The 23,871-nt window shown below is 37.1% G+C and overlaps 1 protein-coding gene across 1 annotated transcript in view; it reads left to right on the top strand.

The window, feature by feature from the left end:
- Positions 1 to 493: 493 nt before the first annotated feature.
- LOC149214954 (Cysteine proteinases superfamily protein) overlaps positions 494 to 23,871 on the top strand; it is a 68,060-nt gene continuing 44,682 nt past the window's right edge. Inside the window, 1 exon segment of the mRNA XM_089392463.1 lies at positions 494 to 979. Within this exon segment, the coding sequence (XP_089248589.1) occupies positions 807 to 979 (173 nt within the window). The 5' untranslated portion in view covers positions 494 to 806.

Raw genomic sequence — 23,871 nt, 5'->3', positions numbered from 1 at the left:
TTTTATAAAGTTAAACATTGGAAAATATATTGGTCAAAGCTCAACTAATGGGTAGCCAAAACAAATCTATTGCCGACTCCAAACAATAATAAAAAATCACAATCTCATTAGAAATTGTATTATCAAATTTTGACTAAAAAAAATCATTTATTTTATTAATTAAACTCCACCCTTTAATTTTTTTTCTAATAATTTTTTTAACTTTTGTCATTAAAACATATTATAAAATTAATGTTTATATTGCTACGCTAATTTGATAGATTATTTCAAAGTCCAAAAAATTTATATACAGCCCATGGCAGCATTAAATATTATATAATAACCAAAGTGGATAGACGCGGTCTACACGCAAAGGTTTTAAACGTTGAACTGTTAATAATAATAAACGCCATTCATGTATTACGTTGTTTAACTTGTGTATTTGTTTATTTATTTTTTTAACCATTTTTATTATCATAAAAATCAGTAAGAACAAACTGTAATCAATTAGCAACTTGAAATCCGCCGAGGACAGGCCCCTTTAATCCAAACCAAAGCCGACGAGGAATTTCGGATATGGCGGCTGGTACCGAGGGCTCCGCATAAAGTTATGCCCGCGATGCCCACGAATTAGAGATTTCCACTGGATTCCAGATGTTTGCGTGAAAAGAAAGTCGCTAAATTCGTGGTGCGCCGGATCCAAACCCTCTGAATAAATATCCAATAACTAGCTGCCAATCCCCAGAACAGATTTTTGCGGGGTTTTTCAAGGGTTTTACATAGCCTGCAGAGCATTTCCGCAGTTGTTCTATCATTGAGGCCCAGCAATGGCAGTGACTCCAGCGGATAGAAATGGCCAAGAGGCTATTAATGAAATAAACAACGGCGACGAGGGTTTTGAAGTTTCTTCAGGCCAAAATGGTGCTGCGCAGGTACAGAATATAAATAACGACAAGGACAACGAAAAGGAAAGCCGAACATCAATGCTAGCTAGACACCAGTAAGTTTCTTTCATTTTTTTTTGGTACTGTTTTTTAATTATTAAATTCTTTAACAATTTAGATCTTAAATATAATCCCCGACATCTTTGGTCGAATATCTGATGAAAATCCAAGTACATTTGATTTTTAATTGTAAAAGTGGAGTCCGATGAATCAGCTTTGGCTCAAAGGACGTGAAAAGCACAAAATAACGTTGACAGGGGATTGCACTTCCTTATAGAATAGACACTGCCAAGATAATGAAACTAGTTTTGTACATCTTTTACTGTGATGCTAACCGTTTTTTTTTTTCAAGAAAAACTGACTGTAGGGAAAATTCCAGGCACTTTCCCACATCTGCTAATGGTGCCCACTGCAAACCCATTGGCACTGATTATGGCGCCTGACATGGCAGAGACATTGAGTAAGGCGTGCAATAGAGCCAATCAGCCTGTATAATTGAACTACAAACCGCGAGACCTCCTCCATGAAGCTCAAAGTAATTAAAAATAATCAATAATCAAGTCAATCAAAGTAATCAAGTCGAGCCAGCCCACTAGGCTTGATTCTAATCCCTTATTAAAGTGCTATTTTTATTTTGCTCTCTTAGTTGATAGTTTTTCGAGGTAGGGGGAGGATACTTACGAGAAGTCAGTGCCCTATTTGAAATGCCCTTATAATTAGTGCTTTGATTTGATCCCTGAAAGCTTTACGCAATGCATATTCAGATGAACTGGATAGATTTATATATGGCTGGCTTGTTAACCGGTGCCACCTCAGTGATTGTTTAAATCTGCTTTTTATCAACTAAGTTGAGAGTGGTAACTGATAGGATATATAGGAGTTCCTTACCACCGCCTCAGATTTCATTAATCTGCTCATGCACTTTCTGTTATTCTTCATTTTCTTTTACAAATTTTTATTTTTTCTTATTCTTGTTCAAGTAAAATAAAAATTACATTCAAAAGGGTGCCCGTGGCAGTGTCCAAAAAGTTCCTTCAAGAGGACTGAGAGTAATATCGAGATCATAACATAAACAGAGACCATCAAAGTGCCTATAGAACACTATCTTCTTCAAGCCCCGGACTGTTTTATTAACAACCCAAAATTGACATCTTCAAGTTTTCCATTACTACCAAAAGACAAATTAAAATATAAACAGAAACACTTATTTAACAAACATCAGGAGTAGCCTGCCTCAGAACTGCAGGCTGACCATCATATAGCTTTCAGAAAGGACAAAATGTTGTTCCATTAGTTCCAGACTTTCTTTAGAGAGCTAATCAGCTTCTTGATTTTGTTCTTTGAAAATATGTGTTAACCTAATGTCCTGGAAATTTCCAATAATGAGCTTGAATTGTTTTGCTACAGAAAAGAGTTCAAGATTCCGTGCTTGTCTCATCCACTTAATAACCATCAAAGAATCACCGAAGATCTGTAGAGAATTTATACCTCTATCTTTATAAGTTTTTACTTATTTGTTTATTTATAAAGTTCTCTCCAAAGAGAGATCTGAGTACATCCAAAGGTGCTGATGTGCTATCCTCTACTACAGAATACCGTTCACTCAGCCAAGAAATACAAAACCTGACATTGAAAGCCATTATAGAAAACATTTGTTAACCAAAGCCACAAATGGAGCACCAGACAAAGATGGTACTGAATTAACAGAGGGGAAACCAGGTTTCCTTGATGGACATGAAACCAAGGGAGTGTCACTTGCCATGTGCTAATTTGCTGAACTGGTCTGGAGCAGGTTCTTTTTCAATGTAGACCAGTGGCTAGTAGCTTGGCATGTCCTCAACTAGAGTCTTCAAACTGTGAATAACCAACCTTTTGAAGGCTTCATTCGTTACAACTAGTTGGTGTCTAGTTGTTAAAATTGGCAACTAGGGCCAAATACTAGTTGGTGTCTAGGTGTTAAAATTGGCAACTAGGGCCAAATTCCACCTTATGACAGCTCATATGATGGAGATGATTATTGCATTGGATTCCTCTTTTCGAGAGGTCCAATTTTCATTGAGCCAAGAGGCTCATTCTGCAGTCGAATATGATGTGTAACGCTGTACGTCCGTCATCAAAATTGAATTGAAATTTTGGTTGTCCGCCAAAATAAAAATTATGAAAAATCTAAAAATAAAAAAAAATAAATAACTATACAAAACATTTAAATAATGTCGGTTCATAAAAAAATTTACACGTGAAGAAATTGGATCCCTCTTGGCTCATGTTAGATCCATATTTAAGATGGATCTATGGTCATATAAACTATAAAGATCATCTCATTCTGACAAGCAGAAGTGGAATTTTGAATTTATTCTCTCTCATGCACAAATTGTCAAGGTCGGCCTCAGTGAAATGTAGGCTCAAGAAGCCCAATGGATGTGTCTCTTCACCCTCAACGAATTGTATAAATAGAGGTGACCTCTCTCCTCATTTGGACATCACTAATCATTTAATCTCTCTCTCTCTTCTCTTGATTGGTTCGTACAACTGGGCAACCTCTCTCTCTTCTTTGCATGTGTGGGAGGAGGCCGAAAAGTTCAGGACAAGGACAGGCCGTAATTTCAGAGAAACAATCCAACGTTGACCAAGGTTGATTTGACCATCTTTGACTTCGATTTTCAGGGTAGAATTCGAATTTGTCTAGGTTGAGTTGTTGGGCATGAAAATTGAGGTGTTTTGGGCAGGTTGACTTCAGATTTGACTGAGAAATTACAACAGTGTTTATCTCTCCTTTGAATGGGTCATCTTTGACTTCGATTTTCAAGGTAGAATTCCAATTTGTCTAGGTTGAGTTGTTGGGCACGAAAATTGAGGTGTTTTGGGCAGGTTGACTTCAGATTTGACCGTAGAAATTACAACAGTGTTTATCTCTCCTTTGAATAGGTTTGACCGAACTGTTTTGGGCTGACTTTGACTCTCTTTGAAGGCCGAATTAGATTGTTGTTGATCGAGCTGCTTGGAGGACATTTTGGTGCTGATTTGATCGACGTTGACTTTCTGGTTAGGGCTGTAGTTGACTGTTGATTTTGACAAGGCTGTTTTGACTATGTATTGGACAAGTGAATTTGATATATGTACTCTCTCTCTCTATTGAACAATTGAATAATAATAAGAAGATTTGATAAAAGGCTTTTCCCCACATCGGGGTTTTTCCCTAGCATCTGCCAAATCCTGTGTCCTCTTGTCTTGCCTTGTCTTGTCTTCTGCACATGATTTTATGTTCTATCTACATTTACTATCAATGTGTTTAAGTTAATGTGATTGCTACTGGAAATTGGAAATTGTCATTGGCTAATAAGGAACATTGAAGTAATTTGTGCTAAAGCATAGAACATACCATTGTTAATAAAAATTAACATGGTATCAGAGCTCAGGTGAAGACAAAGCCCAAGAAAGAGTGAGGAAATGCAATCACTAAGGGAAGTCGTTGGACAAGAACTTGGAACTAGTCCTAATGACAACGACATCTTACTTCAAATCTGAGGAAGAGCTCAAGGACAAATCCGACTATCACGCATGGAAGATGTCTCTAGATTTGACATTGGAAGAAAATGATGCCATGGACTATGTCAAAGGAAGAGTAGTGGAGCCTCTTTTAAATGCACCCGCAGTTGCACAAACAAAGTACAAGAAATGTGAGGTTAAAGCTAAGAAAATTATTGTTGATTCTATTCACTTGCCTTTGGTTGCCTATATTTTTGATGTAGAAACATCTAGGGAGATGTATGACAAGCTGGTTAGGATGTTTAAAGTAAATAATGCAAATCAAGTTCTCTTTCTCAAGAACAAGTTGAAAGACATCAAGATGGATAGAGGAGAATCCATTCAATCCTACTCATGAGGATTACTGAGATCAAGAATGATCTCTAATCTATTGGAGAAGTCATTAGTGACAGGGAGCTCACTCTTATTGCACTTGGAGGCCTTACAAGAGAATGGGACGTGTTTAACACTACAATCTTCAATAGTGACAGGATTCCGGGATTTGAAGAATTATTGGCTAGATGCACTCAAGAAGAAATAAGGATGATGGAAAGAGACAAGCCCTCGTATGGAAACAATCCTACCGCTTTCTCCGCTCATGCTAAGAGGAAGAACAATGTTGGTCCAAGATATTGCAGTACAGGAAGGTGCAACAGAAGGTGCAGCAATATGATGTGTGCAACATGGTAATGAGGTCTAACATAGTGATGATGGGTGGAGCACGATGCAACACAGTGAGCTGCGACATGATGACGAGGTGCAACATTGTGATGGAGTCACCTGGGAGAATCAGTCGAAGAAGTGTGTCTTCAACTGGTTCAACTACCTCATGTATCATCCTCTTAGAGATGATCTATGCTCTTATTTAAGATAAGTCAAAGTGTTGACTTCTGTTGTAAATGTACTCTCTCTCTCTCTCTGTTGAGCTTTTGAAGAACATATAAAAAGAATTGATCAAGGGTTTCCCCACATTGGGGTTTATCCCTGGCTAGCGCCACATCTTTTGTCCTCTTGTCTTGGCTTGTCCTCTGCAATCTATGTTTATGTTCTATCTGCAATTTACTTTAATGCTGATGTGATTGCTAATTTGGACAAGATATTGAGCTAACTGTGAAAATTGAATTAAATTGCTCTAAGCATAGAACATACCTAAAATTAACAATTATTTAACAAGTGTGATTATGAGATGATCAATGTATATATTCACAAGATGAATCTCAATTGGATCAATAAGACAATAGTCAGATAAACAAATAAAGACCAGTGCCTTGATAACAATGATCAATAAAGATGTAACACTTTCAAGAGATAATATTTCAAGTTACATGTCAAGTAATGCGGCAAGACAAATGTTAGTATGGAAGATATTGAAATATGAGCAGAGAAATACAACTTGCGAGATAAATGAAACTTGTACTTTAGAAATATGCCTCAATGAGATGTAGCAATTACAGTGAACATGCAAGTGGAAAGTTTACAAGTAAAGATATGCTCACAATTCAATAATATGGCAAGAGGGATGATGTTAGAATGAATGCAAGACTAAACTATCTGAGATGCAAAGATTAAATCCAGTGTTGCGGGGGAGCGCCCCCCCTCGATCCCGCTCCCAATTCGTGCTCCGAGTGGGAGTGACTCGGGAGCATGCTCCCATAAAAAAATTTGCGCTCCTTGCTTATTTCTGGAGCGAAGCATCGCTCCAGGAGCAAGCGGGGGAGATGAGGGAGGGTTAAATAGACCCTCCCTCATTTCATTTCATCATTGTAATGAATGAGAGTGAAAGTGAGATTGAGAGAGGGTGAGAGTGAGGAGCAAGGAGAGAGCAAGGAGAGAGTGAGGAGCAAGGAGAGAGCAAGAGAGAGCAAGGAGCATGAGAGTGAGAGAGCAAGAGAAAGCAAGGAGAAAATGGAGATTGGACGCCAAAGAGGTAGGCTCTATAGTATTGAATAGAGTGTCTAGCAATTTTTTTTTAATGTTTATTCCTAAATAAATAAATAAATTTTCTCTATTTCCCATTCCCATTCCCATTCCATTTTTTAAATTTTGCAGATTCAAAACTTCAAATTTCAAACATCATGGTTATATTTCTTGGCATTTTCTTCTTCTTGGTTCCTTTTTTGGTTATTATGGTGCTGGAGAGTAGAAAAAGGAGGGTTGAAACTGAAAATGAAGAAGGGGATGAAGAAGGGGAAATAGTGGATTTGATGAAAACCCCGGTGAGGAGGAGCTGGAGGAGAGTGAACATGAGTCAATTCAAAAAACTAAACAAGACCAAACCCCATTGTGGAAATATGTTAACAGGCTTGAAGCAGGGAAAGGGGGTGGAACCACTAAATTTCATTGCCCCCATTGCAACAATAATTACACAGGTTCATACACCCGTGCCAGAAAACACCTCTGCGAGAAAATGCCATGGGATGGAGATCAACAAATAGGAATCAAAACTTGTATAGGTGTGTCAGCAGTAGATAGAACCAAATACATAAGGGAAGAGGAGGAAGCCCAATATAAATCTAAAAAATCTAAGGGTTTCTTTGAACCAAGCTCACAATCACATGCACAAAGAACTCCTTCAGCATCCTCCCAAGGCAGTGGATATGGAGGCACAGGGTCACCAGGTTTAAGGCGTAGAAGCATATCAGATTTCCTTGATGAAGGGTGTAGGAATGATGTGGATTCAAAAGTTTACAGGTTTCTCTATGCATGTGGGATACCATTCAATGTTCTTCGCTCACCTTATTGGCACGAAATGGTTTCTGCCATAAATGATGCCCCTAAAGGATACAAGAGCCCTGGGTATGACAAGGCAAGAACCATTGGACTTGATCATGAAAAAGCAAAAATATCACATTCTTTGAATAGAATGACAAGTTCTTGGACTGACCATGGGGTGTCCATTGTATCTGATGGATGGACAAATGTAAAAGGCAAGCCATTGATAAATGTTCTTGCTATGTCTATTAGTGGTGCCATCTTTCTTTCAGCATATGATTATTCAGACAAGTTCAAGACGGACATCAACATTGCAGAACCATTACTTGAAACAATTGAGCATATTGGGCCATACAATGTCATCCATGTCATCACTGATAATGCTCCTAATTGTAAGGCAGCGGGAGCAATTATTGAGGATAAATACCCCAACATATTTTGGTTTGGGTGTTTGGTTCACATAATGAACCTTTTGATGCATGATATTGTTAAGAACAAAAACGAACAATACAAATGGATTGGTGATTTGTACAAGAAAGGCAAACAAGTGATAAAATTTATTACAAATCATAGCAATACCCATGGCCTTTTCTGCAATCACTCAAGATTGGAGTTGTTGAAGATTGCGAGGACTAGATTTGGTAGCTATTACCTCACCTTCAGGCGCCTTTTGAAGGTAAGAGAGTCATTGGCTAGCATGGTATCAAGTCCATACTGGTAGGTATTAAAGGAAAGGGCTACAAATGCAGCTGACATGCAAGGTTTTGAACAGGTGGAGGAGGCTGCTCTTGATGGTATGTTTTGGGCACGTGTGAGGCAAGTATTGGATTTCACCAATCCCATTTATCACATGATTCGATTTGCAAATATAGATAAACCAGTGATTGGTGAGGTGTATGAGCAGATGGATACCATGTTGGGGCAAATAAAAGATACTGTTCATAACAATGATCCCAACTTGTATACACTGATTCACATTTGTGTGTGAATACGGTGGGATAAACTTAATGTTCCACTACATTGCTTGGCGTATATCCTTACGCCAAAATACTACTCTACATCTTTGTTGGGCCAACCTGCACTAGGGGGTGCGGTTAGGGTTAAACCCCATATAGATGAAGAGTTATCTACAGGATATTTGCAAGCATTAGAAAAGTTGATACCTGACAGGGAGGAATGTGCTAGTGTGCGTCTTGAATTAGGCAGATACTTTAGTTGCACTGGTTTGTTTGGTACCTTTCATGCAATGGAAGATAGAGACAGATTTGATGCTCTCACATGGTGGGAATCATATGGCGGCCATGGACTTTTGCCAAAATTGGCAAAAAAAATTCTCTCACAGGTTGTAAATACTTCTTTTGCAGAGAGGTGTTGGAGCACCTACAACTTCATACATAATGTGAAAAGAAACAGACTCAATGAAAATCGGGTAAAAAGCTTGGTTTATGTGCACTACAACTTGAGGTTGTTGAGTCATTATTGTGATCGGGCTTATGAGGATCCAACATATAAAATTTGGGACAACCACCCAGAGGATGATAATTTGGAGGATGGCACTATACATCTTGAAGAACTGGAAGCAAAACTTATGAGAGAGGAAGATGAAGCAACAACCATGCCACCTCCACCATCCAGTAGCAGTGCTCGAGTTCCGAGTCTTGTTCCTTTACTATCGCCGCCTCCATCTACACCCTCACGTGGAGGGCATGTGCCTTGTGAATCTGGTCGTCGGTTTGTGCGGGAGACTCCTAGAAGACCACCACGACCTGCTCATACATTAGACACTTCTCGTGGCAAGGGCCACATGTAGTAATAGATAATAGATTTACAGTTTACTTGTCCTTTTTAGTTTCTATTAGTTTTCATAACTGTTGAGTCTTGACTCTTTCATATCATAATAATATTTTTTGTAAACAATATATGATTGTGACAATTTAAGTTTGAAGTTTGAAGTTGGCAATTATAACTCATTGGTAATGATTTTGAATTATGAATATGATGCTTCATGAAAGTTGTTTTATTTCATTTCATAATTCATTTTATAACATTTCATTTCATGTTAGATATTATTTCTTGTAATGGTTAAAGTTTAAAGTTTAAACTTAGCTTACAACTACAACTTCGGTGATCAATGATGATAAATGTTATATATTGAATTTTCAATTTTGAAAGCTTGAAGTTGAAACTTTAAGATTGATGAATCATGATTCACGAGACTCAATATGTTGTATGTTACTAACTTGCGGACGTGGTTGATGAAGATTATAACTTCTAGATGATTGATGTTATATGGTTGATGGTTCAATGATCAATCTATGTTTTTTGTGTTTTTTTTTGTGTGTTTTTTTTTAATATCTAATTCATCATTCTACATGGATTTGTTGACATATATGTATTAAAATATAAAAAATATATATTATATAAAAATCGCTCTGGGATTCGCTCCCAAATTGGGAGCTTTTGAAAATGTCGTTCCCGCTTCCGTTTTCGCTCCCGCTCTCCACTTTCGCTCCCCCTCCCAATTAATACTGATTAAATCTAATATGCAAATGAAATGCAAATGTTAATGCAATGCTCCAATGAGATGCAATTAAAACAATATCCTTCAAATGGAGTGCTTAGGATATATGAAGATACCAATCCACTTATAATCGATGTTACTTCAAGTTCAAAAGTAAGATTAGTTTAAGGCAATAACCAAATGAAGCAACAAGAAATTACTCAGTGAAACAAAAGATGACAATTAGAATTAGGTGTTGGAGCAACAACTCAAAATGCCTTTAAATAAAAGTGCTTTTAGGATTTTATTTATGTTAGACAATGAAACCAAGTAATCTAATCAAATAAGATTGAACAAATAGAACATCTAATGAGTAAGCTAATAGTGAATTGTCTATATTCAATGTGTCATTTAATGAGCAATAAACCACCTTTGGGACAACAGTAAGAAAATTTTTAGGACAACAACAAACAAATGTTATGATAGAAACAATATGACAATGAAAACAATGAGCTATCAATGCTATCTTTATGGCAAAAGTTTACCGAAATTTTTCCAAACTTGCTCACATGAATTTTCAGAATTTTTCAATTTGTTATGATGTGATTTCCAGAATTATATTAGATATGATATACTTATTATAGTCAACAAATAAAACATGAAATAGGCTTCATGATGGATGCCCAACTCAAGAAATTATTTCCTTAATGTATTTGATGACTTAGGAACTAAATTTATTCTAACCCACATGAAATTTTTCCACTGTTATATTTCAAAATTCAGAAACATAATTATTCAGAGATAACAGTCACCCAAAAATGTAGATCTAGGCCAAATTTTTGATACCATCAAACATAAGTGACTTATTAATGTGTATAGCAAATTTTTCAGTTAATTTCAAACCACTTAAATGTGTTTTTCACAACTATTAGAAATGTATATGACTACTATAGTAAATAGTGAGGAAAAAGAGGGTTTAAATATCAAACTCTTATGACCTAGTTCTTGGAGATCACTTGCCCAAGTTGCCAATTTTTTTCAATACCCGAAACACAAAATTTTACCCATTTTTTTGTAAAACCCACCAATGATCAACTTCAGAAAATTAAATATTCAGATCAGAAATGCAGCAAAGAGAATCTCTAGGGCCAATGAGGGATAGCACTAGGCCTAATAGGGTTAATGTTGGGCTGGGAGAAGGCAGATCTAGGCTTAGGAGCCCCAAAACTTGAAACCCTTGTTCTATATTTTGCTTTAGATCTTTAGATTTGTTGCAAAATTTTCAATAGCTGGCCTTGCAAAAAATTTGGAGATTAGGTCTTACCCTCAAGTGCGTAGATCTAGCTCCGATCCAACTTTTTCCACTTGATCTCACCTGCACAAATGAAAATAAGAATACCCAAAACCCCAATATATACAAAAATTTAAAAAAATAATTCAAACCCCAAAAACCCTAGCTGCAAAACCAAGATTAGAGAAATAAAATAATTTACAAGATTTATTTTACAAATATAATAAGAATTATACAAATAAAATACAAATCTACTAGATTTGAGGAGCATGGGTCCAACTCCGCTCCCAGATCTATAGAATCAAACTCTTCCTAGTTAGATCTATCAATTAAACTTAGTATATAAAAGATAAATAATTTTAAATGAGGCACTAGCCAAGAAACCTTGCAAGAGAAACTTCATTAGATAAATCTTGGGATTTCAATCAGGAAGACTCTTCAGATCTTATGCCTTGGGAGTTGGTTGGTCCAACCAAGGACTTCCCCTCACGCCCAAGTTTTCAAATATAAAAGATCTCTGCACACTCAAATCAAGTTGTCAGATTGATAAAGATATAAAACAACACTATAATCTTAAAAAATTAGAGATACCTGCTAATTTAATTGAATTAAAATGCTATCTTAGATCCAATAACTTAAGCAAGATACCTGTGCAATAGATTATTTCCAAAGGCTAAAAATCAACAATTTCTAAAATATACTTCAGCAGAGCCTTAAGAACAGTGTTACCATAAGAAATAGGAGAGAAACACCACCATCAATAAAAACCCCAATGATTTTGTGTTATTATTATTTCAGAAAAATGTACAAGAGAGCTTCAAGAGTTAATATATGATTCAATGATCAGATCCCTTGTGAGATAAATGAATTCTAATTTATAGATAAATTCTCCAAACGACTAGTTGGGTTGATCCCTGCCAAAGTAACTTCGACCGTTAATAGAAATTTAATTATCTTTTAATTTCCACCATTGAAATATTTATTTTTTAAGGAATTTTCGAATTTATCTTTTAATTCAATTTTTAATTAGTTCAAAATTAATTATTTTGAGTTAATTTTCTCAAAAAAATTGACTTTGACCTAACCACCAAGCCCAAGGGTCCAAAATTTCTTGAAATTTTCAATATTCTCTTGATGGGGGACCACAAAAAATTAATTCTTCTAGAATCTATGATTTTTATTTTGGAGAATTTATTTTGCCTGACTTAATTTTGACTCTAATTAAAAATTTTTGGCTTAGGATTTTTAATTTATTTTTGCCATAAAATTTAATTAATTGACACATGCGGGGATTAACAATTTTTTCCAGCCCTCTAATATTTTAGTACTATGACTACAATATTATTTACATGAGATAATTACATTTCAACCCTCAAAGCGGGAAAACCCATTCGTTATAGACCCTCAATTATTTTATCTAATTTTGCGACTCAATGTGATCTAGTAAACCAAGTGATTTGTTATGAAATAATTTAGTCAATTAGCTAAAATTATTCCCAAATCATTTTACAAAAGACTCTACTAGAAAACTAGGACTTACCAAAGATCTTGACGACAAAATTCACCTTAGCTTTTGGGTGAGGCTGGAGGGAAAAACTCTACCGATCATTTGTGTTTAGAAACATAGATGAATCGGTGAGACGAAAAACCTCGTAGGATGAAAATCGTCATCAAAATAATAGTCTTACCTAGGTTGTTACATACATTATGGTCTTACTAAGATCATTTACATTACAAACTGTAGAATGGGTTTCCAACTTTGATAGACTGATGAATCCAGGATGATGATCTGAATGCCCGAACATAATGTAATCCCTTTGTGAAAAAATTTATTGCTGTAGGGTAGTTGACATGGAGTGGTCAACATCTCCCTTAGTGGCCGAAGCATTAAATGCAAATTTGGAAATTTGTGCTCACTGATAATTTTCAGATTTTCACAAAATACATGCCCAAATTTATTGCTTCGAAATTAGTGCCAAGTCTGTCTTGATTTTTGTGCAAAACTCAACCTTGATTTTTGTGTTGTAGATGCCTTGAAAATCATGCCTAAAAGTGATTGTTGTGCCTCGAAATTTGTGTTGGACAGTGCCTCAATTTCTTTGCTGCCCTTATCAACTGCCTTAAAATTTGTGCCTTGAATTTCAGGCCAAACAACACTTGAATCTCCTCGATTTTTGTGCCCAAAATATTGGAACATGTGCTACTGTCTCCTAAAAAATTGTGTAGCCAGTTGCCTCGAAATTTGTGTGTCTCTCTCTCTTGAATTTTGTGCCTCCTATGGCTGCCTTGCTTTTCGTTTTTTGTGTTGCTGTAGCTTCCTCTTTTACCTTGGAATTCGAGCCCTCTTTTAGCTGTAAACTCTCTCCTCCATCAAGTTTTCCTCTCCTTTTCTCTTCATGCTCTCTCTCAATATGAAGCGAAGAATGAACCTCCATTTTCTCCTTTTGTCTTTTAGAAAAGATTGAATCCCTAAACCTAGGATCGAATTGATGAGATTTAAGCTCTGAATCTCAAGTTGTGTGGTTGAAATCAATTCTTCCAAATGACCCCCCTCGTACATTGGCCCCATTACTTAAAAACCTCTTAGTACCTTTTTCATGTTGTGTACCTTTTTCTATTTTTCTCATAAAGTGATTTTTCACTTCACTTGAATATTAGAAAAGTACTTTCCCTTCTAGTCTAAAGGTGTATGTAGTATATGGAGATTGTTTTCTGTGGGCTCCAATAAGTGTGCCCCACCCACTACTTCCAATTTGAAGCATATTAAGTTTGAATGAAGTGGTAGGGTCCCTAGAAATGCAACCCTCACCTTAGATAAAACATATTAGATTTTTAATCTTTTTTATGTGCCCTATGATTTCTGTGCCCTCTCCTTGTCTATATGATGGCTGAAATACTTTTCACAATATGCATGATGTAAGCTCTAGGAGGGGCTTCCCTTCTTTGACTTAGTAAATTGGTCAAACAAATATGAAGAAATGCCCATGTGCATTCGAACGCTGAATGCATGGTAACAGTGGCTCTAACTTGATGATGTATAATGGCGTGAAGTTGCACTAGTTAGAGGATTAACCACCAAGGAAAACTCCTTATTGAACTTAGTGGAAAACTCATCCTCTTCAGTTGAAGCCGCAACACCCTTCTTCTTCTTATTAGGACACATGACAACATAGTGCCCCATTTTCTGACAAACAAAGCATCTCACTTTGTTCATATCCTTCTCCTTCTCCTTTTGTTTACCCTTCTTTTTTGTCCCACTCATGGAACCCTTCTTGGACTTCTTGCCCTTACCGCAAGAGCAACGTTCTCCTCATCTTCTCCACCATGTTGCTCTCCACTCTTGGCATTTTGCCTTATCTCCTCTTGATGGAAATCATCACACATTCTTACCCAATCTGCAAGTTTCTCATGGGCTACTATTTCATCAATGAAAAGCATTCCACTTCTTGGAAAAACCACTCAAGGCTGATCTAACCAGCTGATCATCAAAGATGACTTCTCCCGCAACTGCCAACTCATCTTTCACTTGAGTGATCTTGGTGAGGTATGAGGAAACTATGTTGGTTTTGGTCATCTTGGTTTGCCTTAGTTTTTCCTGCAACACCATTTTCCTGTTCTCATTAGTGTGCTTTGGTAAAGCTTGGTTAAAGACTCTCACATCTCAAAGGCACAAGTCTTCCCTGAAGCATGGTGAATGAGGTGGTCTTTTGATTCTAGGAGTCTCTTGGCCTTAACATTCCTCTTGTTAAAATCAGCCAACAGTATTGGATCAGTGGGAGGTACTACTACCTTCTCAACAACCTCCCACGGCTCAAACTCCTGAAGCACCAATACAAGCCTCTCATTGCATCGGTTAAAATTTTCATCCCCATTCAGCTTGCCCTCAACCCTCAAACCTGTAGCCATTGACCTCAACAACCCAACACAAAATCTGAGATCTGTTCAAAGGTAAACACTGCTCCCTCTCAACCACAAAACCCTGTTTATACTTGCTGTTTGGTCACTTTTCTTAGCAGATCTGCCCACTTAGCTCAAATACCATGTAGAAAATTGGTGTAGGCCCAACCCGGTTTCAAGTTTTGTGAAATCACATCAAGTTTAATGCCCAACCCACATGTTTAATGCTGCTGTCATAAACATGAATATTATCAAACATTGAAAACACATGAACCTATTCTACTTTTTCACTTTTGCTGAGAAAAATACAAGCAATCATACAATTTTTACACTAGGAATTTTTGGTCAAATGACCTTGGAAAAACCCCGAAGGGAAACCGAGTGAGAGAGAGATTTCTATTTCTATCAGAGAAATTTTACAGTGGTTAATGACAGCAATTAATTCAGCTTATCTCCCAATTTCCTGTAGCAGTTCCTTGAATTTGACGAACACCCTTGATTTCTGTGCGCTCCATGCTCAGTAATTTGTGCCCATTAAATGCTGTCAGTTCCTAGAAATTTGTGCCACTTGACACTGCTCAGAAATGTGTGTCCAATTCCTTGATTTCTGGCTGTTTCTGACAGCTCTAACAGTCTCGATTTTTGGGCTATCAGTTTCCTTCAAACCCGAGCCTGACACCCTCAAAAAATGTGCTGCTCCTGTCAGCAATTAATGTTTGACAGCCCCTCGATTTTTGGTCCAGGCTGCTCAGAAAATCATGCCCTGACAGCCTGCTATAAATGTCTGACAGGCCCCTCGAGTTTTGTGCTCAGCTGCTCATCCTTTGCCTTGGAATTTGTGCCTGCAGCTGCTTTACTTAGCCTCTCTCCTGCTGTAATAGTTCTCTTAGCCTCCTTTTCTCCTCTTCTCCAAATCTCATGAAGAAAACATGCAAAATGGTGCCTAATTCCTTCTTGAGTTTCATTTGTTCTCTCATAATGAAGGGAGACCTAATCCTGAGATCCAATGGCTGAGATTAAATCTTAGCCATTGAGATCAAGGGTGGGGATTTAATCTCTCATGAATTATAAGTCATTTTATCTGCTAAGTTCCCTTTCATTAACTAACTCAAAATGTCACTTTATGACTTTATGTCTCATAAATTCACCTTAACTTATTTCTCATAAAGTTAAGTGAAAGGGGCCATGTTAGGATTTTCCTATGCTAGACACCAAGCCTTAGGAACACTTGTCCTTGGTACAATTTCTAACAGCTATGGCCACAATAAAGAAAATAGTCTTTGCTTCTCCCCAGTTATTTGAACCTATTTCTGGATCACAAAAGAAGCACATTGTGTCCTTTAGAAACATACAATTGCCGTCCAACACTACAAGCCCTAGGATCCCCACTAGAAGCTCCATCAAAATATCCCCATGTGAAGGATTGATCAGCATTCAGCTCGTTAATTCTCTTTTCCTTTTACAATCTGATTTTTGGCAGCTCATAATATAACAATTTTATTCTATAAAAGGTATTACACTACTGTTGGCAAAGCTACATGTTTAGTCACCTCCTTGTCTTTTTTCCAACTGTCCATAGCTCTTTCTACAGAATCCTCTGCCTACCTTTTTAAACTCATAGCAGGGTTATAGCATCCTCCTATACCTTTTTAGCAAACTTGCATCCCATGAAAAAAATGATAAACACTCTCACTTCCAGCTGTGCAAATTGAATTCAAATATGATTCCCTGCCAAGATCTGATCTGCAAATTGTCTCAAGTTAGTATGTTGTTAGAAAAAAAACAACCTGAAGGAAGTTATAATTTTTGAAGGCATTTTTATCTTCCATAAGTCCTCCCACCACCATTTCCTCGCTGCTTCCATATCTGCCCTAAAAGCTACAGCATAATCAAGTTTTGAAATATAAAAACCTCCAACAGGAGTAGCAATCCAAACCATCTCATCATCTTCCTCCTTAAGACCGCTTGGATGTAAAGGTGTTCCTATCATCAACCCATCTCTGCTCCATGTTTAGTTCATGAGTCGACTTCTGTCCTGAGTTCCAAAATTTCAAAGAGATACATTACCATGTTCTTAAACATCAGCTAAATATAGAATAACTCTTTGTTTTAGATAGTATCTCAAATCCTTTCATGACATGTAGATATCCTTCCTTCCCACCCATGGATCCAGTCCCAGTATTACCTTCCATTGTCTCCTCCAATCCCTCAATAATATGTAGATATTCTTCCTTCCCACCCGTGGATTCAGTCCCAGTCTTATTCTCCATCCCAGGAAACTCTCTACCTGAGAATAACCCTGAACTAACGCTTTTCAAAAAATTGATCCATTGGAGTGTTAGAAATCTAGGGCAAAGTAATGAGGTGATTTCTCTTGAATGATAACTGCTTGTGAATGCTTTTTACTTCTTTTAGATTAGGATCTTTCTCTTTACTTAGATTATTATAGTGTTCTTTTTCATGAAACAGCTAAAAAAGAATAAACAGTGAAGAGACAAGAGACACAAAATATAGGTGGTCAGCCAGGGCCAGAACCTCTCCAACTTGAGAGGAAAACACAAACAAATTCTTCTTCTTATAGAAACATCAATTGACGCCTACCAAGACCAAGACCAAGACCAAGACCCTTGACACAACCTCTCCAAGATCAAGTCACAAGATCATTCTTTCTGCTTCTTCTTCTTGCTTAAGTCTACATAAGTCAAACTGCCTTCATGCACTGCACTTCTTGGCTACCCTGAAATTTCGGTTCCTTTCCACAGACCTGCAATCCATACCTTTGCAATTTCGCACGTGGGAGGTGAGTGAGAGAGTTTGGAGATGCTTTCCTCCTTCACTATACTTGGAGACTTCTCTAGGTGATCTCGGCTAGCAAGGGAGCTGATTTTGGAGACCTTCTTGGTGACTTTCTCAAGGACTGTTATGACACTACTGCAGAAACCATTTTTTCTGCCACATGTGTGAAGAGACTAGCCCAAAAACAGTGCCAAACAACTTCGATTAGGTTCCTTCTTCCTTTGCTTGATGATGATCTCTTTCTCTAGTGATTCTTGCACTTCTTTTTCTGTTCTTGATGCTTGACGAATGTTTGTCTCAAGTGAGGCTGAGCTACCCTATTTATAGTAGTCTGTCCATAAAAAATAGGCCGACTTCTCCTAGTGACAAGGTCGACATGCCTTTCTAGAATTATCTTTAGGCCGACTTCAAGGTGAGCTTGTGACATGGTCTTGGAGGGTTATTTACATAATCAAAATTACTTTTTACAATATGTAACATGTCTTCAATACATGACCTTGACTTCCTAGACTTTATGACTTGATGACCATCCGGCTCACAATGGGAGCCTTAACTATAAAATAAAATTATTTGATCATGAAACTCATGATTTTATTTTCTTTTTTACATCAATTACATAAAATCATGATTACACGTCATTATGAAGATCGAACCTAGTTACATTTTTCAACACTCACTCTTAACTAGGGAGGTATCCATAATCCATACAAGGTACTTGGACATTCTCAATCTGATGAATTCTCATAAAAAGAGTCGGATTGTTAACCCATCTGTGTAGCATCATGTCATTCAGCATTGTAACATAGCAAGGCCTTGACTAATTGCTCTATCTCTCCACAAGATCAGAGCTCAATGCTGGCGAGACTAATGATGTATAGACACCCTCATCATTGTCTCTCTCGGAACATACCCCAACCAGGTTCTCTCAGAATATGTTCCACCAGGACTATTCTTATCTTGGATTCCCAATCCTCAAAGAATATCGGTCCTCTATGACTACTCTTATCTTGGATGCCCTAACTCATTCTTAAAGAGTATCGGATGCCAGATGTTTACTCAATCCTCCATTCTGTCTTCCCAGAATGATGTGTCTATCTCTCCCTCTCAACTTTGGGAGGACATACCCATTCCACTTAAGGAATGTATCCATTCCTATAAACAGGAATGTACCGAAGCTCCCTCTTAACTAGGGACTTGACTTCAGCAGCTCTTCAGGTGGAGATCATGGACAACCAATTGCTTGTAAAACTCCTTCTTTTGATGTCATGAATTTCTTCTTTGTGATAGAGTCGACATCTTTTGGGACTTCTTCGTAGGGCACAAACCATCCATCACTTTCATCCATGAGTCATGTCATCATTTCTTTCATTGGAAAGTGATCCATTAGACCATATTTGGCCTTCTTTCATGCCATGTTGCCTTCTTCTTATCGTGTTTCCTTAAGGACCTTTCATCCTTCCACATGATTGCCAATTGTAGAAGACTTCCATAGTTCTTCCCTTAGTAGCCGTGCATAAGCCCATCCAGGTATCATTAAAAAATAAGAAATGAACATTAAATTAAAATTACCTTTGTGATGGTCTTTCATCATGACATATTTCTGTTTGCATCAGCATCCGACATACATATTGACACATTTCCAAAAGATATATACTGTCAAGGGTTTCTTTCTTTTTCAGAATTCATCAGGGTCTTCATATCTTTCATGGAGATATCATAGTAAAATATTTTAGTGCTTGGATGTTGATCGCCTCGTCCATAGTTGCATATTTCATGATCTCTTCCTTTCTTTCTTCACACATTTCTTTTCCAAGAACTTCTAATTAGAGTTCCTCCAATTTTTGTCAACCACCTCATATTTCATATGAGGACATATTATGTTGATTTCATCTAGTCGATGTGTGACCCATGCCTTCCTGCATCCTTTTCAAAGGAGGAGATCCTTTCTTTTGATCATGCTCTCGAGATAGAGCATTTACCCATGTTACCTACAACCATATGACATGACTCTACATTATCAAATACAAGCATACATACCTCATTTTCCTTTAGGTCATCTAGACTTCCTTCAACAACTTCCTTGATTGAAAGATCTTCAATTCCTTGATTTGCTTCACTTCTTTTGACATCATACCATCCTTCCATGAATTCCTACAAGTTGGAATTCTTGATGAAACACTTGCTTCCTTTTGATTGGTGAACCTTTCGATGAAGATTCCAACAGAGGATCTTGAGTATCCTCATCCAGCAAATGTTTCCTTTTAACTGATGTATGATGAGCTTTGTACTAGATGACTTTTTCTTTTCCCATAAGTACCACTTATGCTTCTAATGAGGTTACCAAGAGCTATATCCTTCCATAAGTGACTGCCATAGACTTCTATTTCAACGATTTTTCATGCTTCTTATGATGATGTCATGAGCTCTTGCTTTTAATGCTTCTATGATGCCATGATGCATCCTATGATAGTCATATCTTACAACAGAAAACTTGAAACATAAACTTGAAAATAACTATGCGAGTAAGACTATCTCAGTGATAGTAGAGATCTTTTACTTCCTTTCTTTTGGACTTCTTCTTTTCAGCTTCCTCCACTTCTTTGGTGATATGGGCTTCTTCTCTTCCCCTTTTGTTATTGTCCTTCTTGAGCTTAGGACAATCTCTCTTATAATGCCCATATTCTTGACATCCATAGCATTGAAGGTTAGCCATGTTCTTCTTCCTTTTCTGAGCACCAAAATTCTCAGAATTTCCTTTTCTTTTTGTCATTGTAGCATATGCTTGATTTTACTCATTTGATCCTACATCAGTTTTTTCCTTCAGCTTGGTTTCTTCATTCTTGCATAGTGACCTTAGATCCTTGAATGGAGTAGCTTCTTTCTTCCTATAAATGATTGAAGTAAAGTTACTTGATTCTTGTGGTAGTGCATTTAGTACTACGGTGTTCATCTCCTTGTTAGACATTATTTCTCCTAGGTCTTGAAGTTGATCCCTTATTTCAATTATCCTCATAAATTATGAGGCTATCCCTTCTTCCTTTGATATCTTTAACTTGTAGAGTTCTTGCCTTAATGAGATAACTTCTCTTGCAGTGGTTACGGAAGACAACTCTACCAGTTTGTATAACTTCTCTTGCAGTGCTTATGGAAGACAACTCTACCAGTTTGTCATATATTTATTTTGAAGTTTTGCGTTTTGATACATATGGAATGAGGGGATCCTTGATGGATTCTATGAGAATCCTTTGAGCCCTTACTTCCCCTTTCATAAACCTTGCAAGTGCTTGAGCATCTTCTTTTGGAGGTTTAGTGATTGAGCCTTTAACATGTTCCATGACCTCATTTTCAATGAGATTCAGATCTGTCCTCTTCTTCCATGAAAGAAAGTTTGAAGCCCCAACCAATTTGTTGCTTTCCTTGCAAAAAGACATTTTGACAATCAGATGTAGACATAAATATACGTACTTGTGAAGATGCTTCTTCCACTTGCTGCCTCTTTGATGATGATATAGATAATAGAAAACTCTTCTTGATGAAGGTAATTCTCTTCAAGAGTGATCCTTGGCTCCACAAAGGGGGAGAACACCTTAGATCTTGTGATGATGTCCTTATTGATGATGATGACTTCTTGATGATTTCTTGATGCTTCTTGGATGATCTTCTTCAAGGGTAAGGGCATTGTTTTAATGAGAGGGAGATTGCCTTAGAACTTTTGAAGATGATGACAAGGTCCTTGATCTTGATTTTCTTGGATGAATAGACTTCAAGGTGCTTCAAATTCAAGTCCTTCCTTTCTTGAGTAGAGATTGGGTCTTTGAGGTCCTTTTCTTTGATGATGACTTGAGGATCCCAAGACTTCTTCTTCGATCTAGGGTTTTGTAGATCTTGACTTCGAGATGCTTTTACAATGAGATGATATTTTAGATTTGATTTGATGTCCTTCGAGATTTGATCCTTGAGCGCTTGTGTGTCCCTTGATGAGATGCCCTTTCCTTGATTTGTCACCTTAGCTCTAATACCACGTTAAGAAATCTAGGGCAAAGTAATGAGGTGATTACTCTTGAATGATAATTGCGTGTGAATGCTTTTTACTTCTTTCAGATTAGGATCTTTTTCTTTACTTAGATTATTACTACCAAAGCATAAACAATAAAGAGACAAGAGACATAGAATATAGGCGATCAGCCAGGGCCAAAACCTCTCCAACTTGAGAGGAAAACCCAAACGAATTCTTCTTCTTATAGAAACTTCAATTGACGAATACCAAGACCAAGACCCTTGACACAACCTCTCCAAGACCAAGTCACAAGATCCTTCTTTCTGCTTCTTCTTCTTGCTCAAGTCAACACAAGTCAAACTTCCTTCATGCACTGCACTTCTCGGCTACCCTGAAATTTCGGTTCCTTTCCACATACCTATGATCCGTACCTCTTCAGTTTCGCACGTGGGAGGTGAGTGAGAGAGTTTGGAGATGCTTTCCTCCTTCACTATACTTGGAGACTTCTTTAGGTGATCTTGGCTAGCAAGGGAGCTAATTTTGAAGACCTTCTTGATGACCTTCTCAAGGACTGTTATGACACTACTGCAGAAACCCTAGTTTCTGCCACACGTGTGAAGAGACTAGCCCAAAAACAATGCCAAACAAATTCAATTAGGTTCCTTCTTCCTTCGCTTGATGATGATCTCTTTCTCTAGTGATTCTCACACTTCTTTTTCTGTTCTTGATGTTTGACCGAATGCTCGTCACAAGTGAGGCCGAGTTGCCCTATTTATAGTAGTTTGTCCATAAAAAATAGATCAACATCTCCTAGTGACAAGGCCGACATGCTTTCTAGAATTATCTTTACATTGACTTCTAGGATAGCTTGTTTACATAATCAAAATTACTTTTTACAATATGTAACATGTCTTCAATACATGACCTTGACTTCCTAGACTTTATGACTTGATGACCATCCCTAAAGGCTCACAATAAGAGCCTTAACTATAAAATAAACTTCCTTGATCATGAAACCCTTGATTCAAGCATTACAAAAATAATTTTATTTTCTTCTTTACATCAATTACATAAAATCATGATTACACATGTCATTATGAAGACCGAACCTAGTTACATTTTTGAACATGGAGTAAGATAAACTAGGATTCATTATCCAGTCTTCCATCATCATTAGGCTTGTGTATTTTTCTTACGCCAACTTCTTTCAATACCAATTGGAAGATAACAACTTTTTCCAAGAAATTAGAGCCATACCTTTTTGTTTACTTCTTCCTCGCAAGAATTTGAAGCAAGGTGTGCTAACTTTGTCAATTATGTATTTAGGGATGTAAGCCATCGAAAACCAATAGATTGGAATGGCCTCCAAACCAACTTTCACCAAAGTTACATGCTTCCTTTTAATAAAATCCATCTTTTTGCACCATACCTTTATCCTCTTCTCCATTTTTCAATGAGACACATATGGTCCCATTTTACATAAGCTTTTGGTTTCAATGCAGAACTCTATTAACATAACCCTGAATCAAAAGCATGGAATGAATTGGAAAGGAAGGATCACCCTAATTGTGCTTTCATCCCATGGATGAGTTTATTGAGAAGAATAGCAAACTTCTAAGAATTCACCACCATTCCTGTAGCTTCACAAAATAAAGTGCTTTTTGAAAATCTTTAGCATTCCTCACAGTTCCATCTTGAAGAAAATCACGTCATCCACAAAAAGTAAATGAGTTACTAAAGATTTTCAAAGATTTTCGGAGTTCTTGTCGAATTTAGGTGTCATATATATCTACTCAATCCTTCTGTTAACAACTGGAAAAGTAGTGGGGGAAGAAGGAATCTGAACCTAAGCCTTCTTGTCAACTTGAAAAATGTAGTATAGGATCCATTTATTAAAATAGCAAAAAAAACATTTTTTAGGCAAGATTAATTCTAGTTTATGATTGCAATAGGAAACTCTACATGAATTAGAATTATTTTGAGATATAGGTTGCTTATCCTATCATAAGCCTTGAATGATCTAGTTTAACTATGAAAGCAGGTGCTCTTCATTTTGACGGTATGAAGGACCTTGTATGCAATCCAGAGTGTCATTAATATTCTTTCCACTCGGAAACCAAAGCTTCTTTTTGATTCTAACCAAATTGGCTTAATCCTCGGTGCTAACTAGGTTCGGTCTTCATAATGTCTATTGTAATCATGATTTTGTGTATTTGATGAAAAGATAAAA

The sequence above is a fragment of the Pinus tabuliformis genome, chromosome 1_1 (assembly GCF_031772625.1).
Source record: "Pinus tabuliformis cultivar Carrire ecotype Pingquan chromosome 1_1, CPIR1, whole genome shotgun sequence".
NCBI lineage: Eukaryota > Viridiplantae > Streptophyta > Pinopsida > Pinales > Pinaceae > Pinus > Pinus tabuliformis.
This window is presented reverse-complemented; position numbering and strand designations above follow the sequence as displayed.